This window comes from Talpa europaea, assembly GCF_964194135.1.
Source record: "Talpa europaea genome assembly, chromosome: 1".
In the NCBI taxonomy this organism is placed as follows: domain Eukaryota; kingdom Metazoa; phylum Chordata; class Mammalia; order Eulipotyphla; family Talpidae; genus Talpa; species Talpa europaea.
This window is the reverse complement of record NC_140073.1, coordinates 5,481,288-5,496,439: the sequence shown is the minus strand read 5'-3', so window position 1 is coordinate 5,496,439 and position 15,152 is coordinate 5,481,288. Positions and strand designations below refer to the sequence as shown.

General features: G+C 44.7%; 1 protein-coding gene across 1 annotated transcript in view; it reads right to left on the bottom strand.

Moving 5' to 3' along the window:
* Positions 1 to 6,789: 6,789 nt before the first annotated feature.
* ATL3 (atlastin GTPase 3) overlaps positions 6,790 to 15,152 on the bottom strand; it is a gene marked incomplete at both ends in the record, with an annotated part of 30,481 nt that continues 22,118 nt past the window's right edge. Inside the window, 6 exons of the mRNA XM_084245886.1 lie at positions 6,790 to 6,876; positions 7,841 to 8,272; positions 8,637 to 8,708; positions 9,566 to 9,622; positions 10,500 to 10,627; positions 14,814 to 14,952. Of these exons, the coding sequence (XP_084102012.1) occupies positions 6,790 to 6,876; positions 7,841 to 8,272; positions 8,637 to 8,708; positions 9,566 to 9,622; positions 10,500 to 10,627; positions 14,814 to 14,952 (915 nt within the window). The remainder of the gene's footprint in view (positions 6,877 to 7,840; positions 8,273 to 8,636; positions 8,709 to 9,565; positions 9,623 to 10,499; positions 10,628 to 14,813; positions 14,953 to 15,152) is intronic.

The following is a 15,152-nucleotide window of genomic DNA, read 5'->3' as shown; positions in this document are numbered from 1 at the left end:
GGCGGCGTCGTGACCGCGTACCCCGTAAAGGCGCGTCCTCGAGGGGAGCGAGCAGCAGACGGTGCTGCTCAGGCGCTGCGCCCCGGCCGGCGCGCGGGCCGCACCCGGTCACCTGCGCCGCTGCCGACGCACCTGGGCGGCCCCGCACCTGGGAGGCGGCGCGACACCCGCGGCTCCGCCACCAGGGGAGTCCGAGGCAAAGTGAGGATCAACGTCGCGGGTGCGTCGGGCCCCGCCCCGCCGGGCTGTGCGCGCCGAGCGAGGGGCGCGCCCTGAGGCCGGGGGAAGCCGGGACGAGGGGTTCAGGTTTGGGGAAACGACCTTCTCCGAGTCCGCGCGCTCCGCCGCCGCAACGGCCCGTGTCGGGGAGAGATAAAAGCACAAGGGGGGGGGGCGGGTCCGATGCCAGGACGGGGTGATTTTGCCTGTCATGCAGGAGCCCCGGCCCCAGGGCCCGGTGTTGGGGCGCCCTCACCAGGAGGCGTCCTCAGCCCACCCCGTCACCCCCTAGTGTCCAGCCCGGCAGGGTCCATGCCCCGTGACCCGGCCGTCTCGGGTCTTCTGGGCAGCGCCCCCTTCCTGGGGGGAGTGGGGGGCTGGGGAGGGGTCGCAGAGGCCTGCGGCCTCTTTGATCTCTGCCTTCCAGGGGCGAGACCGGCCCCCAGGAGGAGCCCCTCTCGGGGGAGCCTGTGGAAGACGGAGCCGAGAAAGGGGACAACATGGCCCAGGGCGAAATAGAGGAGGCGGGGTGAGGGCAGGAGACCCCGCGGGGGTTCTGCTCACCTCCACACCGCCGCAGGGTAGGCTCAGAAGAAGAAAGGGGGAGCGGGGAGCAAAAGCCTTTGAGGGGGGCGGCGGCAAGGCGGCCTCTCACCCCGCTGCAGCTTTTCGCTCACCACAGGGACGAGATGGCAGCCGCAGAGCACCTGCTTCCAACAGGTGTCCAGGTGTCCCGGGAGGCTTGTGTCAGAGGCTTGTTCCGACCAGAAAATCGGGGCGGGGGGGGGGGCGGGGGGGGCGGGGGGGCGGGGGGGCGGGGGGGGCGGGGAGACGGAGTATAATAACTTCCCCCGGATTCCGCCTCTGAGACCCCTCAGATCCTACAGAAGAGGCGAGAACAAATCTCTGAAGAGCCTCCACTGGAGAAACACCGAGTACACCGACTCTGCTCCCCTTTAAAGACCCGTCCTAGAAGGGCCCCAGCCTCTCACCCCACTGCTGAGTGGCCAGCCTGGGGAGCTGCCGAGGGGCTGTTGGCTTGTGGGCCAGCATCTTGCCCGGTGGCTGTGGTTCTGGCAGAGCTGGGCCCGTGGCCGTGACGGGAGACATGTCACCAGGTCCAAATGGTGAAGGTGCCCCAGGCTCCAGATTCCAAGGAGTATGACCAAGCCAGACACGTCAGAAGCCCTTTCCGGGACGGAGATTAGATACACACAGCTTTTAATAGGCAGTGGAATTATTTTTTTAAGCCTCTTTCTTCCGAGGATGTTCAAGTGGGAGGATGGGAGCCAGAGGCCGGGATGCCAGGCCTTTGCTGCAGCCGGAGGGCAGATAATGTGGCCACTGCACGCCTGAGATAATAGCCCTCAGGGGGACTTCGGGGTCAGTTGTCAGTTTTACTCCCAGACATCCAATTACAAGAAACTATTCGCCGGTTACAACTCTATTCTCAGTGAAGCACAGTGGAGCTGGACTTATCTTTTGCAAATGGACATGACACTCAGAGGGGAGGGTGTGCCACCCAAGCCTTCCTTTGCTTGACTTCTCCCCACCCACACACGACCCCTTTGCCCATGCTGGCTCCCTCCCCCCTGCTTGTGCTAATAGGACCATCAACACTCAAGGGTGGATGGACCCGGCTGCCCACTGCCCATTGTTTATGTGAGGCTCAGTGCAGTCCAGTCAGTATTTGACAAGTTCAACCAAACCTCCCCCAGGGCCACCAAGGTCACTAGTGAATGAGAAGTTTCAGTTGAGCTTTACCCCACCTCACCCCAAATTGGAACCACTTGGCTCCATATGGGCAACCAAAGGAAGTGGTACAAATTCAAGGTCCTCCCATGTCCCATACCCTAGTGTTTGATTTTAAGCACCACCACGGCCTCCAGCACCAGGCTAGTAAGACTCAGTATAGTTTGCAGGGGAGAGATCACCCTGAAACCACCTTTCCTCTATCACCAAGTTCTCCACCCCTCAGATACCCTGTTAGCACTGCCAAACCCTCACAGCTGTCCCCTACTAAAGAACAACGCTGACACACACACAGATAACATAGTGCTGATCTTTATTCCATTAAACAGCCCTGCGACGAAGGAACAGAAACATGCTTTTGATATACTAATAGCATCTCATCCCATTGCACTTTATAGAAGTATATTAAATTGTAAAATCAAAGGCAAGAGTCTAAAAGGAAGTCACTTTAACAAATCATTTTAAAATATATGTGTGTATATATATATATATATATATATATATGTTCAAGATCGCTATCAATGCCTTTAAAGAGGCTGAAGTCCATGACAGCATTTATTCAAAGCTAAGTGAGAAAGCTTTGGGAATCAAATGCAACCGTCCCTTGGTCATAAAAATACCACATTCAAATCTCAGTTCTGGCGCATGAAATTCCTTCCCAAGAAAAAGTTCTTTTAGAACATTTCTGTCCCTAAATCTATTTTGAGGTTCCTTTTATGGGATACTTCTGTCAGTAATTTTCAAAATTATGATCCTCTCCTTTTTTTTTTTTCCTTTGCTTTTTGTTCCTAATTTTTACTAGTGATTTCAGGTTTTCTGTGTGTAGAAGATTTAGGGATTCAAAACACAGGGCTCAATTCCACTTTTTAATAGAAAAACAACTTTCAAAAAAATTTTAACCCAAATTACACCTACTAGCAAATAGGATACTTGTACATTCGTTTTTCAGAGAAGGCACTGATAATCTGAATTTAGAAAGTTTAAAGTTTAAATAACCTAGAATAAAGGCATCCTCTTCACTCTGAATGCTGTAAACGCTCAGTGACTGTGTCCAGCAGACCCCCTATCCTGCACCTCAGGTGAGAGTCGGCCACCTGTGTCCAGACACTGGTTGCACTTCCCATCCCACCAAGTCTCTCTTGCTGTGGCCTCTGAACTTGATACTATTTATAAAAGTGGTGGTTCCAGGATCATGGCCTAGACAGACAGGGGCAATCCCTGGATATAAAGCTGGGGTTTTGGATTTTTTTGAAGGCTCCCCAGTTAAGTGTTATGCTCCCAGGTAGATGAGCACCACCACCCAAAGTGTAGCTGTAACACAACTTATCATCAGGAAGATAAGCAAAGGTCTTTTACAAAGACTGTTCTTAATGTCTTCTATTCTAAGCACACAAAAATTTGTTACTTTTGTAAGTGAAGCTTTTGTTCATTACGCTTATTCCTTGCCAAAAACTTTATCGGATCTAAATGTAAGCTCAATGACCTAGCCCAATGGTAGCCATCCTAATGCATCCCATGTTACATTTCAAAAGTTTATGAGAAATCATTCTATGAAGACTTCCATAAAAGTTACATTAAAAAAAAAAAACAGGGAAAAAATAAAACTTTATTGCTTTTGCCTGGATTTAAATCTCCTTCAAATTTTAATTATTTATAATTCTTAAGTACATACTTATCTAAACTCTCCCTATGCAAGGCATGGCTTTTATAAAGCCAGGTAAACAGTGGGTCTGTTCTGGCCTGCTTCAGGGCACTCTGCTAGGACAGGGCAGTATGTATGTTTGCCTAAAGCATTTTACTTCATGCTGAGTAAGAGAAAAGAATAAAACAAAAACATTCATAGGCAACTTTATCAAGGATAAAGCGTTAAAGCATCACCCACAGAGAGATCCCGTAGGACACTCCTCAAATGAAGTACGACTCTGAAGCTTCAAGATTTCATCACCTGGGCCTCCCCGGGTGGTGCAGCCGCTTTAGCGCAGCGCTATGAAGCTGTCAGCAGCCTCCGCAGCACTGGTTCGATTCCCGGCCAGCCAGGGAGAATCCCAAATGGCGCTGCAGACTTCTCCTGTCTCCCCCCTTGCTCCCCTCGGCAGTGCTTTCAGTCCATCTGCCTGTTCTGCAACCTGCTCTGTCTCTGGTGAATCCTCTCACCCTCCCGTGACTCTGGCCTGTACCCCAGCTCTTGTACAAATAAAATAAATCTTTAAAAAAAAAAAAGATTTCATCACCATCATGCCTGATAGTCCGCCCTCATTTTGTCTACAAACCAATTTAGAAAGATTTCTCAGTGAAAGAATTGAAACTCCAAGTCTACTTTTACTATAAGCTAATTGGAAGTATTTAAAAAACAAGAAACTTAGCAACACCACTTCTGAAATGAGCTTTAATAGAAAATCCTGAAAACTTTTTTTATGTTAATAGGAATGTGTCCCATATACTGTTAGGAATGTGCAAATTAAAAAATGCCCGTGTGGGAAGGTCGGCCAGTTGTAGAACAGCAATAAACACCAAGCAAACACAGTCTGAATTCCCAAGTAATGTCCCTGACCCAAAAAATAAAGGCTAAGGGAAGAGGTCAAAGACATTTTTTAAACTTGATTATAAATCTCCTCTCAACCATTTACAGTCAGCAACGAGAATGCGTCTTATTGAAAAAGCTAACATAAAATCAATTTACTGTTAAAAAGAGGCCATAGAAAACTCAAAAGAAATCCTCAGTGAAAAAATTTTACAAACACTTTTCAGAGGAAGGATAAGTTTAACTGATAAAGACCCCCCCCCCAAAAAAATTAAAAATTACAAAACAAGAAGGCTTCCCCCATGGTAATTAAGCCAAGTTATTCCTTTATAAGAGCCAAAACAGAAATGGTGAGTGTGAGCAGTTAAGCAGTCATCAAATCCCTAAGATTATATCATTTATTATATAATAATTTCTTAAAAGAAAAAAAAGAAGGCCTAAAACTGAAGTGTTACGTAAGTTTTAGACCTATTGTCCCCTTCTCACCATGAAAAGCAAGGCCACCCAAGACAAATCAGTGTGCTGACAGAATGCATTAAAAGCAAAGTATGTCAACCTCTGTGAGCTAACTAGTAACTATGAACCTCAGGGCAGAGAGGCCCCGGGGAAACATGCCAAATTTTCAGAAGCTTCCGATTTAACAGTCACAGCTAACCATCAATGACGTGCAAGTCAAGTTTTTAGAAACAGCTGGAACATATCTAAAGTTTAATGGTGAGTAAATAACAGAGGAAGAACTTCTGGGCACAAAGGTATGTAGCTATGAAAAGAATATAAAATGCTTGGAATTCAATTCTCTGCTCACAAAAATAGTTTAATAAAGTGTTAAAGTAGTAACAAGGAAGTTATCTGATAGAGTCCACGCTAGAACAGGCTGTCTTTTCTGCACCTTTCATTTATATACTTCATGAAGTTACAATTTACACTTAGACTTTGTCATCCTACCTCCCTCCCACAACAAAAATTATTTTCAGAATTAAGGCTTATACCTGAATGTTTATATATAAATACTTGCAGGCAAGTTTTAAGACATTTTAAAATCCACAATTAATTCATCATTATAAATCAAAGAAAAAAGCAAGTAATAGACTGAAAAAATTTTATCACACAATCGAGGTAAATAAAAACTTACATAGTGTCCATATTTGGGTGAGATTTTGGTCCTCACTAAGCCGGAGCTATTTTAAAGCTATCAGACTAGTCAAGTAAAGTGAAATAAAGGGAGATTCACTAAATAAATGGCAAGTTTTAGATTAATTATTAAAAACATTAGAGCATGCAAAAAACCATTTTTGGATAAAGAACTGATTTACTGCTAAGTGACATGAAATAGAACATCTGTTAAAGGCAGTAATATTTGGTCATGTCTTTCCTCTAATCCTTAATAAAGTTCTGTTCTTATGCAGTATTCTTGAAAACAAAATCTCTGGAATGACAACTGCGTGAGTGCTGTGTGATATATACATACATGTTTACAAGCTGACCAAGGCACAAGTTCAAGTGACTAATCAGAGGTCGCAGAGTTCATTTAACCTCAAGCTTTTTTCTCTTATTATAATAAAAGCTCATTTCTTTTTTATTCTTTTTATTATAGGCCACTGACTTTTCAAGGCATATTTGCCTCTTTTCTAGAAAGAAGCTATAGAAACAAAGGCAGAAAAAAACATCTCACAAAACTGCCAGCCTGTCAGGTCAAAGACCTTAAATCTCAGGATGGATTTAAATATGATACGATTTTTCCACACTATGTGACAAGCAGGACGGTATAAGATTTTAAAGTATAATGGCATCATTTTCAGTCTTTAGCTCTGAAGCTTTTGTAAGTTTCGTAAACTTTTTAAAAGAGAATTCCTGCTCAAGAGAGTAAGGTATGAAAGAACCGACAAGTTTCACCCCAAAACAGCATCTTCCATGAGGCTATCCTCAATCCCCTCCCCAGCGTGTCCACAAAAGCTTGGATTCAATCTTACAAGGCACTGAGCGGCACAAGAAAGGACTCAAAACCATATTTCTCTTCTTTCCCTTAGCTTTCCCCCCCATAAAGTGCACAAAGCAGAATAATAAGAAAATAGACACAGGCTTGGATCTATATCAGCAAGGAAGAGAGATGCTTCCAGCAGAAATGGAAGTGTGTCAAGGATTGGAGACCACAGGCGAGGTCTGTGCGTTCACTGGTGCCATGTCCAGTTCATCCTGGGTGGCCCTGTGCTCCTCAGGACCAAGATGTGTGGCTGTGGCAGAATCCCAGAAATCAGCAGGGGCTGGTCGGGTTCTTGCTGGAGCCTCTTGTTTTCTTGCTATTGAGTTTTTTTATCCACGGGCGGTCTGCCAACAAGGGCATCCCTCACGGCAGCCTGAGTGGAATTACCAATGTGAGACGTCGCCTGCAAAAGTCCCCAGATTCAACATGTAAGTTGATAAAACAGCACAAGATCAAGAGAGTAAATACTCAGAGAATAACTTTCAAAACTCTGTCTCCCTTTCCTTCCACTGGGGAGGGAAGAGGCCGGGAGGCCTGTGGCAGGCAGCTCCCTTGCAAGATGATGGCCGCGGCCCCGCTCTGTTACTGAGGTAGGATGAGCAGCTCTCCCGCTGTCCCTACACACTCCTGACCTAACTGATCTACTCAAACCAGCCGGAAAAAGAAATCTGCTAAAAGAGTAGATCTGCTAAAAGAGTAGATCTGAAAAGTCCTTATCACAAGAAAATACTTTTTTCTAACTACATATGGGGACAGATGTAAACTAGATTTATCGTGGTGAGACAGTAAGATACAAATTTCACATCACTGTGTGGCATGCACGAGACTAATGTTATGTGTCAATTATACCCCCCCCCCCAAAAAAAAGAACTGAACCAGAGCCTCAAGGGTCTGTAAACCTGGAGACGACAACAAAGTCAACATCACAGGCTTTGGGAAGATTTTAGGTGAAGGAGATCCCACGCATTAAAAGGACTCCAAACAACATTTTAAGTTCATACTTTTCAAAGCTCTTGATTTCCAGTGAAGCCCGTCAATCTTGGATGGGAATATATAATGAACGTAATAAATGGATATAATCAGAAAAGCCTGTGAACAACACAGCATGTCTTAAGTCGGAGTCTTTTTTTTTTTTTTTTTTTGCATAAAAGAGCAGCTCTTAGACACAGAAACAAAATATTAGGAAAACATACATACTAGCAACCTAAAGGATATTCAAACATAAAGGCTATCAGAAAAAAAATGGCCACAGTAGGTTCCTCAGACCTTCTTTCACTATGTAATGCTCCCACACAGAAATATCTGACAACAGAAGCACAGACACGTACAGGTTGTCGACCCCGGGCTCCTCAGGCCGCTCCACTTACCTGCTCTAACACAAATGCCGCACCAGAATCGATAGCTCCACCCAGCTCACGGTACTGGCCGGAATACCTGATGTAGCCCCAGGTGAGAAGCGCGATGAGCAGCAGCCCGATCACACAGTTGAACAGCTGGGCCACGACCTCCAGCCCAACGAAGCCAGTGAGGCCGGAGGCGACATACAGGGCCATGATGCCCGCGAAGAGCACGGCAGGCGTGCGGAAGGTGCTGAAGACGTTCTTGCTGCCGTTGTGCTTGCAGAAGTTCTCGTAGAGCTCCTTGAGCTCCTCCTCCAGCTCCTGCTGGTAGCGGAGGCTGAAATCCTTCCCACCCATCTTCTTGGTCTTCTGAAAATGGTCGAGAGCGAGCTGCCTGAACTCAGTGTGCTTCTCCTCTAAACTGTCTGGAGACATGTAAGGTTTCTCTCCTCCGCAGACCTAAAAAGAATAAAGATACAATATATGGAAGAGCCCTTCAAAGTCCAGTGCCCAACAGAACAGGAGGAAAGATGCTGCCCGGATGAGAGCACCATGTGAGAAACTAACTTCCGAGTGATGACCAGGACCATGTTGGGCACCCTTTTCTCTGAGAAACAACTTAAACACTGAGGGTGCTGGGCCCAGAGAGACACAGACCCAGTAAGGAATGCCATCATTACAAGGCCTGACAAGGGAGAAGGGCGTGACTCAGCTCCAGAGGCCAGTCGCCTTTAGGACACTCAGCAGGAGCCAGTGTGAGCTGCTGACATGAGCGACAACAGCCGGGTCACAGATATGTCAGAGGAGGAAACATGCCACGTACCTCCTCCATGTGTTTATAATAAATGTCCTTGGCAGAGGCTGCGGCTGCTAAGTTGTTGGCTTCAGCAGTGGCCTTTCAAGAAAGGAAAGCATGAATCACAAACCCTTCTTCTTTCCGCATCCTTCCACCAATAAGAAGTAAAAGTTTCCCCCATTCTTTCTTTTTTATTGTTCTTCTGGTTTTGGCTTGGTTTTCTTTGTAGGTTTCCATTTCATACAATTTATGAAATAAAATATACCTTTTCTGACAAATTTTCTGCCAAAACAATGTTCTTATACATAAGAATCCTTACCACACATTAAACTTCCAGAAATATCACTTCCTTTGCTTCAGCTTTAAACTTTTTTGATGTAGATCAAAAAAAAGGAAAAAGCTATCTATATGACATCAATTCCAGGCTCGAGCTTCCTTTGTAAAAATGTTTTACTACTAAAGAAACAAACATTGGGCAATAAATGGCCTCATGCTCAGCTCATGAGAGAAAGAAATTGTAGCTTGAATAAAATAACACCTTGAAAATATCAAAATCTTAAAAATAAGACCAGCTGGAAACTAGAAAAACAGCTGTAAATTTGTAAATTTACTATTTGTAGATTTGCAAATTTACTATTTACTAAAACAGGAAGATAACAGAAAACAGAAAAATGACTTGTCGACATAACTGGGTATGTTTTACCTGTACAGAACAAAAACTGTTCTCCACAGTGTGTATGGTGGGAGGCCAGGCCCAGAGAGGGCGTCCTGTCTCAAATGTACCCCACCGACACAGACCAGAAAACCAAAGGCCGTCTCACCACTAGAAAACATGCCAGACAGTAACAGGTCTCTGCAGAATGGGAAGGGAGAACAACAGTCTTCTGGAAGGATCCTGCTTACTGCCTGTGTCTCAAGCAGCCAGACTCTCATTCAGGCCGCAGAGAGTTGCTTACCTGGAGCATGGATTTGGGGTGAGGCAGATCTTCTCCTTGGTAAATTTTAATATATGCCTTAGGGTAGGAACATACACACAATTATGAAAAACGTCATCTGTCTTATTTAAAAGTACTTTCATTTTTAGAAACAACTGCATTTTCTTAAAGATCTAGATTTCACACCCAGGAATTAGCAAAAACACAACACATCTTTAAGTGCATGTTAGCATTTTTAGCTAACTAAATGCTCCCACGCAGCATGAGCCCACAAGGCTGGCTCCCCGCAGACTCCCCATGCACACTGGCTGCCGCTACCTGGGGGCAGGGTGACCATCCGCCTTGAGGGGTCATGTCCCATCTAGGTGCCGGCTCCTACTCACAGCCACTTCCTACCCATCTCCTGTCCACATCATCTTCCTTGAGGAACAATCTTCCTTTAGCCACAGTAATTGCTCCTCTAAAAGAGTGCAAAGAACATCCCCTTGGTTCTTAGCTGATACTGCCACCCAGTGGCCCACTCGTGGAAGGACAGTGACGTCTAAAAGGGCCCTCTCCCGGGTGAAACCTGCCCTAAGTTGTGTTTTTTTTTTTAAGATTTATTTATTTATGCATACAAGAGCTGGGGTACAGGCTAGAGATGCAGGGGGTGAGAGGATCCACCAGAGACAGAATGGGGAACAGAACAGGCAGAATGACTGAAATACACTGCTGAGGGGAGCAACAGGCAAGCCAGGAGAGTGTCTCCCTGCCATGTGGGTTTCTCCCTGGCCTGCCAGGGATCGAACTCGTGCTGCAAAGGCTGCAGATTGCTTCATAGTGCAGTGCTTAACCCCTTGCACCATCAGGAAGGCCCTGCTCTAAGTTTTAATTTAAATTTAAATTCAAGTTAGTTTAAACCTAGATCAGTTTTGCCCCAAATCAAACATTTCCAATAATTAAAACCCATACGTACCTTAAAATACTCCAACAGCCCCCGACAGGTGACTTTTGAGCCATTGATCTCCTTTTCCATTAAGTTAGCCGAGTTTAACACAAATGGTATCAACGTCTGTAACTGCTCTTTGAATTCACCAGAAACATCTGTTCACAGGACCATGAAGAAAGAAGCAATAAGCCAAAGTGACGTATTCAACCACAGTGAGCATAGAACAAAACCCTCACACTCTAGCTCAATTTCACACGTAAAGGAATTTCAATTCCCAAGAAACTAAATATGTATGTGAGTATGTGTGTGTGTGTGTGTCCCCGTCCATGTGAGTGTATGAGAGTCAACACTTGTGTATGTGTAAAGAAAAGGATTTTCTAAAATGAGACTTAGAAACAAACTCAAAGGCGAGAATCAACCACATGAAGACTGAGGCACCAGAAAGAGGACAGCAAGCAACAAGAGGAAAGGCGCCCTCTGCAGCTCATAACTAGCAAAGGGTCGGCCATGTCTAAGACAAGCACAGGATCTTCACATCACAGAGGAAAACAAGCAACTCAGCAGCATCCTTCTGCCCACCTGTGCCTATGCAGGTGCTCCTCGCCACCAACTCTCTCCCTCCGCGGGGCAGCAGCCTTCTGCCTGCCCATGACCTGCACCAGCCCAGGCTTCTCTGCACTGACCTCCCTCAGCAGAGGCGGTGCTCCTCAAGGCCGCCCGCCTGCGACCACGCAGGCCTCTCTCAGCAAACCTGTCCCTGTCGGGGCAGCCTTTTCTGCCTGCTTGTATCTATGCAAGTGGCCTTTATTCTTCTCTCCCTTTTATAATAAACCTGCCCTTTTGGATACAAAAGAAAGAAAGAAAAACAAGCAGCTAAATTGAAAACCGGATAAGCAGGAATTTCACAGGAAAGAAACATGAATGGAAATACATACATGACAACATATATAGTCTCATTAGTAATAAATACATTTTAAGACCACAGTGATAATAACCAAACATTGCCCAGGATATGGACCAATGAGAAATTTTATAAACACTGATGTGGGGACTATAAACCAGAACACCTACTTTGGAAAACAATTTGGCATGACCTAATAAGGTGAAGACATACACTCTAACATCCCAAAATTCTGCTTTAAAGCACATATCCTTGGGAAACTCCAGATTCAAAACTAAAGAAACTTATTAAACTCTTAAGTTAATCAAATATATGTAATTTTTTTTTTAAATCAAGGGCAAAATAAGCAAAATGTAGAGTAGTGATTGTTTATGTGGGGAGGCAGGGATGACTGGGAGGAAGCACACAGAAATAGGCAACAGTACTGATGTTCTAGACATGGGATTGGCAAACTAACAGTGGCTGGATAAACTATGGCCTGCTATTTGGAAAATAAAGTTTTACTGAAACTCAACCATGCCCATTCATTTACATACTGACTACCGCTGCTTTCTTGCTACAACAGCAGAGCTAAATAGTTGTATGGTTCACAAAGCCTTATAGTATTTACTATCTGGCCCATTGCAGGAACAGGTTAACTTCAATTCATTTACAGATAAATGCTAATGAAGTGAGATCAAACTGGATTAGGGTGAGATGTAAATCCAGAAAGTGGTATCCTTGCAAGAAGGGAAAACTCACAGATATACACAAAGAAGGTGTCCAAGTAAGATGGAGATAGAAATTGGAGTGAAAAAAAAACAAACCACAAGGCATGCCAGGCTCTGCCAGCAACCGCCTGAAGCCAAGAGAAAAGGTTAGGACAGATTCTCTTGTGAGAGCCCCAAAAGGAATCAACCCTACTGACACCTTGGTTTCTAAATTCTGGCCTCCCAAACCATGAAGGAACTAAATCTCTATTGTTTTAAGTCACCCCAGTTTGTGGCAATTTGTTAAGGCAGTCCTAGGAAACTAATGCATTATGCACACCCAAAAGTGATACAGAATGTCAAGGGTTTTTCAACAGGGTTATAGAACTTTAAAGTTCTTCCTGAGCTAAACAGACACTTCTCCAAAGAAGACATACAGATGGCCAACAGACACATGAAAAAGTGCTCATCATCACTTTCATCAGGAAACTACAAATGGCCCTTAACAAAAGACCAGAAACAGCAAGTGTTGGCAAGGATGTGGCAAAAAAGGAGCCCTCATACACTGTTGGTGGAATGTAGACAGCCTTTCTGGAAACAGCACAAAGGTTCTCAAAAGATTAAAAATAGGATGACCATAGGACCCAGCAAGGCACCACTTACAGTAGCCAAGTCATGGAAACAACCTAAGTGCTCAAAGACAGATAAGTTGATTAGGAAGATGTGGTCTATATACACAGTGGAATATTACTCAGTCATAAAAAAGACAAACTCTCGGCATTTGAGACAACACAGATGGAACTGAAGGGGATAATACAAAGCAAAATAAATTAGGAGAAAGACAAACAATGGGTGGTATCACTTATAGATGGAATATGGAGAAATAAAACACAGGGTCAGACAAAACCAAACCAATAACATATCCTAGAAATCGGACTGTAGAATTGAGGAAACACGATGGAGAAGGGGAAGGGGAGATGCAGAGAAGAGGGGGCACAAGCAGACACTGGTGGAGGCTGAGGGTGCTTTGGTGGTGGGTGTGGCGTTGTGACAGGCTCCTGAGGAGGTGTGATTCTTGCCTCTGAATCACATACAGTCATACAGTGCTGTAGATCAGTTACCTCAATTTAAAAAAAAAGCAAAACACATAGAAATGGAGTAGACTGGTGGTTGGCAGGAGTTTAAAAAAAAAAACAACAAACTTCCTATTTTCCTATATTCTAGAACAACATAACATCATTAAAATGCTTTAAAAATATGGAGGAATGCCATTTTGTATGTTTATGCCCCATCATCTGAAACACTCTGAGTCAGGAGGAAAGGATGAGGGGTCATGCTAACCCACCCCTCCCAAACATCCTCAATTAAGAATTCTACTAGGCATCTTCCCTGCCAGTGATGAACAAAGCAGAGTTTAGGTTTGGTGAAATTATGCCTAACAATGGCACTGTAACCCTAAAAGAAAACATCACCTACACACACAACTTCCTCTCCCTATTTAACCTCTACTATAACTCAAAGCTATGATTTTTTCCATTTTACTGGGCTCAGGTAAGTTTACAGACAAAAATGTTTAGTTTATCTCACATGTAAACTGAGAGCTAGCCATCAAGTGACTCAAAATCTCAGTGAACAAGGAACCAAAAATAAGCAATGGGTCCCAGGAGCTCCGACTCTGGTCTTGCTAAGCGCCCTTGGAGTCAGCAATTCCTGACACTGAAACATGTCCCAGCATCAGGTTTTGCAGTGACTACAGGTAAGATGAACCACAGCTAAACTATGCATCATGTTATCTTTCTTGAGGAAATATTTAACCTTCCTTTATTTAGCACTTTCAACTCTTGTAAACCAATCATCATAGCCTGTCACTTGGGAAGGTCATCACTGGACATCACCACCCCCATGAAGGTGAACTGATTCTGACAGTCACAGTAAAGCAGGAATGAATTCCAAGCTAGACTCTGAATGCTGTTGTTTCTAAGAAAATGCACTAATCCTCTTAAGCATTCAGTGGACGCACAGTTCACATTTTCTGGTCACTATTTAATTCCAAAGATCAAAACACATATTTAAAACATCATCATCTGGGCCTCCCCGGTGGCGCAGCGGTTGAGCGCTGGGTTGCGAAGCTGCCCGCGGCCTCTGCGAAGCCGGTTCGATCCCCGGCCGCTCCCCGGCCACCAGAGGAGGGTCCCACATGGCGCGCAGACCTCTCCTGCCGCCCGCTGCTCCCCTCAGCAGTGTACTTCGGTCCTTCTGCCTGCTCTGCTCCCTGCTCTGGCTCTGGTGAATTCTCTCACCCTCCCGCGCTTCTGACTGTACCCAGTGCTTGTATAAACAAAACAAACAAACAAATAAATAAATAAATAAGTAAAAACATGCCTCTATAAAAAATAAATAAATAAATAAATAAAGTAGATGAGCTTTAAAAAAAAAAAAATAAAAAAATAAAACATCATCATCTGGGCCTCCCTGGTGACACAGGGGTTAAAGTCTCAGCACTATCAAGCTATCGTAGCCACTGCAACATGAGTTCGATCCCTGGCCAGGGAGCCGACCCACATGGTACAGCAGACCTTTCCTGTCTCACCTGTTGCTCCCCTCAGCAGTTTATTTCCATAGATGCCCACTCTGTCTCTGGTGAATCCTTTCACCCCACCACACCTCTGGCCTACACCCTAGTTCTTGTATGCATAAATAACTAAAAATAAATCTTAAAAAAAAAAAAATAAAGCATCATCTGTAACACACCTTTCAATTTCCCATCGAAGTCAGGACTTGTTGCCACCTGGAGCCCTGGATGTGGCAGGAGGAAACAGGTGACTTTGGAGAAACATGAGTGGATGTGATTTCGGACACTCTGAATTTCTTCATGCTGGTGCTCTTTCACCTGCCAAGGAAGACCACGATTTACAACGACCACTGTGTTTCTTTCCTAAGAACCAATAGTTGGCACGAGAAAGCAAAGAAGACTTTCTAAATCTCATGGGTCACAGTGGCCCATGTTTCCAGTGGGAAAACTCAGAACCCTACAAAGCAATAAATGTACAAATTTGGTTAACCATGGCTTGGTTCCTATAGCTACCGAAG